The sequence below is a fragment of the Lynx canadensis genome, chromosome B1 (genome assembly GCF_007474595.2).
Source record: "Lynx canadensis isolate LIC74 chromosome B1, mLynCan4.pri.v2, whole genome shotgun sequence".
Classification (NCBI taxonomy): Eukaryota; Metazoa; Chordata; class Mammalia; order Carnivora; family Felidae; genus Lynx; species Lynx canadensis.
Genome location: NC_044306.2, coordinates 31,924,411 through 31,933,583, shown reverse-complemented (window position 1 = coordinate 31,933,583; position 9,173 = coordinate 31,924,411). Strand labels below are relative to the sequence as shown.

The window sequence follows — 9,173 nt, the reverse complement described above, 5'->3', positions numbered from 1 at the left end:
TTGGCTCAAATTAGCATCTTGGAACCTCAGTTTACTTCTCTGCAAAATGAGAATAATAATAGCACCCATCTCAGAAATTTTTTGATTATCAAATGAATTTAAGGTATACATATTTCACACAGTAAAGCGCTCAATGAATCTTAATCGTAACTACTATTAGTATAATTATTTCCCAAACCACAGTATAAAATAGGCAGAGCAGGTATTCTGAATTTCAATTTTATTTAATTGGCACAATAATCGTGACTGTGAGACATGAAAATGCCCAAAGAATAAAGTGTAAGAGCATGAAACTTCCTAAAACTCCCTGCCTACAAGATAGATTATAACAATAAGATCTGTTTTTCTTTTCTGTTATTCTATTTTTATTCTGTTATTCTAGTGAGCTCTCAGTTTTAGAACATCATAATTAAACTGGAATTTCTAAGCTCTGTTTTTATCAGTTGCTTCTTCCCTAGTCAGGGCATTTCTGAAAAGGTTTAATGAATGCCAATGTTTTAAAATTATCATAAAAGTAATGCAGAAGATGTATATCACATGTATTTTCTACCGTAGTTCATTCAGAATTGATGAAAATGGCCACACATTCCTTTCCCAGAGTACATTCTAGAAAACTTTTTAGGATTTTGGTGATGCAGATAAGTGGAAAGGTCTTCATCAATTTTTTAATCTGGAGCTTACGTAGTAGAATTGAAGTATCTGACTATACATGATATCCTCTTTTCAGCCAAAATGCCATCATACCTAAAGTAATGCCTTGTGATGAAGAACAAGTCATTTAATTATTCTGGATAACCTTTAGTCAAGTTATTCAACTGTGAAATCTAAATTTTCTCATCAGTAAAATGGGGTTAACAAAATAACATTAAACAGAGAGAGGATATGTGAGTGTTATGTATAAACAATCTGCCATCATTTGTATAAGTGTCTCCATGAGGGAGTTAACTGTTCTGAAAAACGACAGGTGATACCTGGCTTATTCAAGCTCTCCATAAAGACGAGCTGCTAATATTAGTATTAGTATTATTACTACTACTATGACGACCACTGCTGCCTTTCAAGATCTCATTCAGGGGCACCTGGGTGGCTTAGTTGGTTGAGTGTCAGTGTCGGTTGAATCCTTTGGCTTAGGTCACGATCCCAGGGCCACAGGATTGGGCCCCAGACCAGGCTCTACGCTGAGTGTGGAGCCTGCTTGAGATTCTCTCTCTCTCTCTCTCTCTGCCCCCTCTCATGCTCTCTCTCTCTCTTTAAAGAAAAAAAAAGATCTCATTCAAATATGAGCTCACTCTCCTTCCCCAGCCCCAACACGTGATTTATTCACTAATCACAAGATGCTGTATTTTATTGTATGCACGCATAACCCAAGAGCTTAGAAGGATACATGCACACTTTAAGAAGTTCCCTTCTACTGCTCCAAATATTAGGACTTGTGCATACTTATGAATGTAACCAAGAACAGAGACCAATGTGGGGCTCTATCTCATGAACCATGAGCTCATGACAGGAGCCGAAATCAAGAGTTGGACGCTTAACCGACTGAGCCACCCAGGCCACCCCAAAGGATTGAGTTAAATCTATAGATCGCTTTGGATAGTATTGACATCTTAATAATATTAAGTCTTTCAAATCATGAATATATGGTGTCTTTCCATTTATTTGTATCTTCTTTAATTTCTTTTATCAATGTTTTATAGTTTTCAGTATGTAAGTCTTTCTCCTCCTTGGTTATTCCTAAGTGTTTTATTCTTTCTGATTGAAAGTGGAATTATTTTCTTAATTCCCTTTTGGGATTGTTCATTGTGAGTGTTTAGATACACTGCTAATATTTGTGTGTTGATTTTGTATGCCACAATTTTGATGAATTTGTTTATTAATTCTAATAGTGTGTGTGTGTGTGTGTGTGTGTGTGTGTGTGTGTGTGTAATCTCTGGAAATTTTTACATATAAGATTATGTCATCCTCAAACAGAGGTAATTTTACTTCTTCCTCTTCAATCTGGATGCTTTTTATTTCTTCTTCTTATCTAATTGCTCTGGTTAGGACTTCTAGTACTATGAGAATAAAAGTGGCTAAAGTGGGCATCCTTGTCTTGTTCCTTATCTTATAGGAAAAGTGTTAGCTGTGGGCTTCTCATATATGGTCTTTATTATGTTGATACAGTTTTCTTCTACTCTCAGTTTGTTGAGTGTTTTTATCATATAGGATGTTTAATATTGTCAAATGCTTTTTCTTCATCAGCTGAGACTATTATGTTATTTTGTCTTTCATTCTGTTAATTTGGTTGGTATATTGCATTGATTGATTTTCATTTGTTGAACCATCCTTGCATTCCAGGATAAAAAGCTCCCTAGGTCATCACTATGATCCTTTTAATGTGCTGTTGAATTCTTTTTTCTAGGATTTTGTTTAGGATTTATGTGTCACTATTCATCAGGGCTATTGGTCTATAATTTTATTGTAGTGCCTAGCTTCAGTATCAGAGTAATGCCAGCCTCATGAAATGAATTTGGATGTTGTTACTTCCTCTTCAACCTTTTTGATGAATTTAAAGACGATTACTTTAGTTCTTCTTTTAATGCTTAGTAGAATTCACTAATGAAGCCACCTGGTCGTGGGGTAGCAGTTTTTTGATTAGCAAGTTTTTTGATTACTGATTCAATTTTCTTACTCATTGGTCTGTTTAGATTTGAGGGGGGTGCTGAGGGGCTGCTCTCCTTTTATTATTGACAGAGGTTTCTCTAAAGGGAGTGTAACACCCCTCCCCTGTGGGACCACTGTCCAACCTGTGCATCCTCCCTTCAAGTAGCCTCTCAGAAGAAGAGCCCCTGCATCCGCCTGCCGATGCCTTGTCGATCATAGAGGACGTTGAACTTGTTCACAAACTGGTTCATGGTGTTGCACATTTTGCTGATGGTGCCAAGGTAGGCCACGAGCCCGACGTCATTACATTGATCATAAAAGTCTGTCTTGAACTTGTCTGTGCTGAACACTGGGAGGCAGTGACACAGAGCATAGGCCTCCCGCAGGATTTCTTGATTAAAGGGGACCTCCCCTGCTTCAGAGGCCTTAATGTATTCCCAGATGAGCTTGACCCGGCTGTGCAGCATCTTAATGGCACTGTGTTGCTCTATCAGGTGTTCAGCCACAGTGGAGTTCTCCCCACGGCCTGTGGCTGTCATTTGGGCTACGTGGTTTACACCGATGCGTTCAGCTTCCTCTGTGGCCAGAGTGTAGGTCAGCTCAGCAAACAACATTGTGGCCTCTCCATTGATTACATCGATGACAGACTCAAAAACACTGTTGGGGAGATGTGTGTGCCTGGTCATAGGGTTCAACTTAAGAAAGAGAGGGCTCTCGATGATCTCGCACGCCTGCTTCTGGACGTGGATGTCAGAGGGGTCAGGCGGCCCCCCGGGGGTATACCAACCCAGAAGCTCCAGCTCCTTGAACACCTGTTTGAACTGCTCCTCCTTGGTGTAGTAACACTCCTTGTCAATGATAATCTTCTCTTCCACGGCGTGGGACAGCAGCTCAAAGGAGTTCATCACCTTGATATTTCGGCCCTCCTGTTTCCCGATCAGAGCCCCAATCACCTGCATAGGCCGCCCCTCCCGGGAGCGCATACGAATCCAATGGTCTGAAATGTTGACAATGACAAGGGGATGAAGAGGACTGAGATGCTCCCTGTCACGCCGGAGGCCATCACGCTGGGGACTACTGCTGCATCCACCTCCATCCCGCTGTTCCCTCCGGTCCCGTTCGCCGCCGCCGCTGCCATTTTCCCCGCGCCCGCCAGCCTCGGCCCCGGTCTGTTTAGATTTTCTAATTCTTCATGATTCAATCTAGATAGGTTGTATATTTCTAGGAACTTGCCCATTTCATCAAGGTGATCCCATTTATTGTCATACAACTGTTTTATGGTAGTCTCATAACCCCTTTTATTTCTGTAAAACTGGCTGTAATGTCCATTAGTCATCATATTTTTATATTTACCCTATCCAATGCCTGCCCAAGTTGGGATACTTGGTAGCCATTTAAAAAGAGAATGTAAAAGAGAAAATCACCGGACCCTTCGAACCATGTGGACAACCTATCATGGGTAACTTCACTGAGAAGGGATAGACTTGGAGAAGGAGGCCACCACCAGGAGGTCTTCAGGTCAGAACTTGGGCTAGCAGGAAAGGGCTCCCAGGGCTGGCCCTGAGTGCGGGGTGATGACTCTCTGTGAGATGTGGCAGAGTCTTCAGGCAGGGTGTGGATCAGGGAGACATAGTGGTCTGGCCCATCATGGAGCCCAGGACCTGCAGAGTGAACTTGACTTGACCATGAGTGCCAGTGGATCTAGCATGCTTCCTGAGCCCAGCTTGGGCAGTTCTTTTCACACAGCTACAGAGATGACTAAAGGTATTGTGTAGTAATCCACATGGGAGGTTGTCTGGCAGGGGCAAAATCTGTCTATCACTGTGTTCTTGGAGAAGTAGAGTCCAGGCGAGGAATCTCTTAGTGATCTTTCTTCGGACAGGGTGGGGCACTCTGACTTCTTGCCCTTTCATAGTTGTGACCAGGAAGAGCTATAGAGAACCACACATAGTACCTAAATGTTGAGAAGGCATGGCCAGCTTTGTCTCACGGTCGGTCTTCCTCCAGCAGCTTTGAACCTCCTCTCACAAAAGCAATTCTGTAATCTGAGGGAGCATGCCTTATTCCCTGCTATGGACAGCCAGAGTAGGCAGGCTGTTGTTTTTATGTAAAGGGCTATTCTACTTGCCCAGCACGATTTGAGACACTGATTTGCAGTTCTTCCCTTCCCATCAACCCCGACCCCACCAAGAATCTCTCCTTACCACCTACGTTAGCTCACTTTTGCACATTCCCCACATCTAGTGCAGTGCTTGGTGCTTAGCAGGTGTTTGACAGATAGGTGCTGGATTCCTTCTATTACTGTAGTCTTTCCACAGTGCCCTACTTGAGGGAAGATGGAGAAGGGGCACATTCTCTGCTGCGATCATAGAGACCGAAGGGAAATGTGTGTGTCAATGAGTCTTTCTTCTGTTTCCTTCTTCTCATTTTTATTCAACTACCCAGAGACCAGCATTCTCATTTGAGGTGTTTTGAGAAGCAAGCAAACACAGCAGATGACAGGCAATGCTAGCTAACAAATTTTTTCCCCTTCAAAGCAGGTTAGTAGGTTCAAATAAAATACACTGAAGAGGCATTACATGAAAACAAAACGGAAACTGTGAAGTGCAAGCTGATATTTTTAGAAGTTTGTATAATGACAGGTCAGATTCCTGAGGATTAGCCAAAGTGGCAAATCTAACACCACTTATTCAAAAAGGGGTAAAAGATATAGCAGGCAATTATACTTTAGCAGCAGTTGCGGGGGGAAATCAACTCTTCTTGAACTTACTGAGGGGACAGCTTGAAAAGTGTAATTTGAATATAGATAGCCAACTAGAAGGTTTCTATGAGGAGGGGGTTGGGAAGCTGGAGGAAAGGGAAGAGGAAAGGAAGGGGGTTGCCAGGAGTTCATTATTTTCATATTTTAAAGCCCTGCACAGTTTGAAAAGATGATTGCCAGAGGGGACCAGGAAAATTAGTGGTTGTTTGATTCAGGATCAATTTTCAAATCTGCCCAGTTTATAATTGTGCACCTCTCCCTGTCATCACTCATGTGATTCAGGCTCCAGATGTTCAGGGTTGAAATGTCCCCAGGGCTCACCACCTCCTTGGTATGCCTCCGGGCCTCTCTGTCTTCCCCCACCAAACAGTTTTCCCCTGGACTTATTTATTGATATCTGGAATGCCTGCATAGGGACTTAGAAATAAGAAGTGAAAAAGAAACACTTAAAACACGGGGCTCAGGCTTAATGTGTATCACCTTTGCAAGGAGTGACATAGATTAAATCCACACTCAGACATGAAGGACCAGGATCCTGCTCTTTTCCAAGAGCAGATCTTTGTGAGGACAGAGTTCTGAGATTCCCAGGAATGAGAAAGATGAAGGAGGGGCTGGATCACAGAAGACAAATTTGGATAACCTGACAGTTTTAATTAGAACTCACCTGCGTTTGCTGTTTATCATTCCTGACTTTATTTATTTTTTTTTTCAACGTTTATTTATTTTTGGGACAGAGAGAGACAGAGCATGAACGGGGGAGGGGCAGAGAGAGAGGGAGACACAGAATCGGAAACAGGCTCCAGGCTCTGAGCAGTCAGCACAGAGCCCGACGCGGGGCTCGAACTCACGGACCGCGAGATCGTGACCTGGCTGAAGTCGGACGCTTAACCGACTGCGCCACCCAGGCGCCCCTATCATTCCTGACTTTAAAGATAACGGGAGAACTTCAGAACTGGAAAGAATCTTTAAGATCATCTGGCACAGCCTTACTCAAACTGGGTTCAGCAGACTCTTGGGATCCACAAACATATTCTTAGTCTACAAGTTTTTTTATGAGATTTAAAATTTGTCTTCTCACTCTGATGGTGATATAAATATATTATCAGAGTATCAAAGGCATCTGAATGCAGATCCAGAGTTATGTGATCCTAGGACAGTGTTTATGGTTTTTTTGGAGGGGAGGGCACTACCCAAAGGGAACTTATACTTGGGCTTGTCCAGCTGGAAGCAAGTTGGTAGGTCCTAATATCACAACGACAGCTACCAGCCTCTGTTCTCTGTATACTCACACTGAATTCTTTACCAGCAATAAACACAAGCCTTATTTGCCAAAGATAATTTACAATTAAGAGACATTTTCATAGACTATGATTTTTGTCCCTAAAGTTTTTTTTTTAATAAATTAAGACTTTGATTTGACATCATGGAAATGACATACTATAACAGATGGCTAATGAAAAAGAACAGAGTCAGGTTTAATAGATGAATTATGCATTTCATAAAGTTAAGATGAAATACTATCATGGCACACTGTCTGAATGAAAGTTTCCAGTAATTTTAAGAGAAGAAAGTGATATGAGAAGTTTGTCATCACATAACACACAGAAATATAAACATATCAATCAATCCCCAAAGTAACTGAGTTGTAGCCTTCATCACCCTGTTCATGTTGGGGATAACAATTTAGTTTCTGCCAAACAGCATTACTTATTATCTTAAATTAATGACTTTTATTGTCTTTTGGGTTTTGTTTCTATTCACTTTGCGAATATGCCTTTGTAGTTATTTAATACTTATAAAAAGTGATGCTGAATTTTATATTTGTACAAAACATATAAAAATATATTAACATTGGGTGTTTACAAATTTTTTCTCCCCCACGACAAGGAGTCTGAATATAACTTATCCTTGAGTAACACTAATCTGGTTCTTTGTTCTTATTTAAAAAAGTGACCTTTCAGTATTATGGGTATGTCTCAGTGTTGGAACCTCCACAGTCTTTCCAAAGAAAACTCAACCATCCTCTCCACCTATATATAGGTTATTCTATATTCTGCCCGGTGTTGATTGCTTTTTCCCTATTCCTACGTTTGCTTCTTTCACTCCCCCAGATTCCCTCAGTGTTCCTACATCAACCATAGCAAACTTCTGCTCATGTTTCAAGACCAGCTTATTGAAGGCTGCTCTTCTGAAAGCTGTTTTGTCCAACACCATCAAGCAATTTTCCAAATCTCAGTGGATACTGACTGGGTGTCCCACAAACTTCACCCAATTCTCCCACTACCTACCTGGAGATAGCATCAGATCCCACAGGTTAAGGGCTCAGCCCTAAAAGGCTGCCCCCACTTCAGACACCATCACAGATCCAGGTTGTCACCTGACTGACTGGCTATAAATCACAGGTTTCCATGACCCTCTTTTCAGGCTGGATTAATTTGCTATCATGGCTCAGAGAACTCAGGAAATCAGTTTACTTACTAGATTATTGATTTATTATAAAAGATATTAAAGTATCTGAATCAGTTGTCAGATGAACAGATATATAGGGTGATGTTTAGAAGAGCCCCCAACACAGGGGTTTCTGTCCCCTCCCCCCCGTGGAGTTTAAAGTGTGCCACCCTCCCAGCACATGGACATGCTCTGATTCACCAACCTGGAAGTTCTTTAAACCTGTCTTTTTTTTTTTTTTTAATGCCCATTTCATTACATAGGCATGATTGATTAAACGTTTGGCCATTGGTGATTGAACTCAAACTCCAGCCCCTTTCCTCTGTTTGGAGGTTAGGGATGGGGCTGAAAGGTCCAGCTCTTTAATCATAGTTCCACTGGGAACCAACCCCATCCTTAGTGCCTTTCCAAAAGTCACCTCATTAACATACTCAAGTATGGTTCAAAGAAGTTTGTTATAAATAACAGGACACTCCTTTCACCTTTATGGCTCTGGAGCTATTTTAAGAATCAAGGACAAAAGACCAAGTACTACAACAAAAGATGCTCACATTTCTCTTATCACTTAGGAAATTCCTAGGGTTTTAGGAGCTCTGACTCAGAAACTGGATGAAGACCAAATATATATTTCTTACTATAAATCACAATATCGCAGAAGCCTTCCTTCTTTTCCCGGTGTGGTGAGTGGCTCTCTCTGTGTTTGCCACAGCTTTCAGTTTCTATGTCTCATGCCACACCCTTCATGAGACATTGAACATATCTACTTACTCTCTAAACTTCTGACTTGCGCTCACCTTGAGGAGCCTAGCCTTACTCATCCACGATTCTAGTCTGTGGCTCATTGTCAATTTTTAATAAAAGTCTATTAAGTAAGTTAGACCTCTCTATATTAAAACAGTACATCCTAATGAAACTGATCATCACCCCATGAGGCACAACCTCTAATGTCACCCTTGCAAGATTTTTAGGAGACATTACCTGCTAGATTTATTTTTACCAAATTAGAGCATGAGAAGAATAAGACAGAAACAGAGGAAAATTTTGCCAGGAAGACATTAGAATCCCTGGAATTTATATGCAGAGGTGGGCAGGAGGCTATCTCCAGGGTCAGCTTTTGACCTTCCCATTTATGTTTGAGGAAGAAGGATTGGAAGTTAATTTTTGCTTGAATCTGGCCTTGTGATTGGTTGCAAATGGAAAGACTTCTCGTCTCTGCAGGAAATGATGCCATCACATTGAGAAGCTGTTTTTTGGACTGGCAAATGGAAAATGTTCTTAATGAAAACACAGAATAATCACTCTGAGTGTGGGGAAGAAGCAC

The 9,173-nt window shown here is 41.4% G+C and overlaps 1 protein-coding gene across 1 annotated transcript; it reads right to left on the bottom strand.

Moving 5' to 3' along the window:
* Window positions 1–2,813: 2,813 nt before the first annotated feature.
* Window positions 2,814–3,781, bottom strand: LOC115511461 (COP9 signalosome complex subunit 6-like). Its single transcript, XM_030311853.1, is given in 2 exon segments — window positions 2,814–3,673; window positions 3,676–3,781. Coding segments are annotated over 2 exon segments (966 nt in total).
* Between the last annotated feature and the right edge of the window lie 5,392 nt (window positions 3,782–9,173).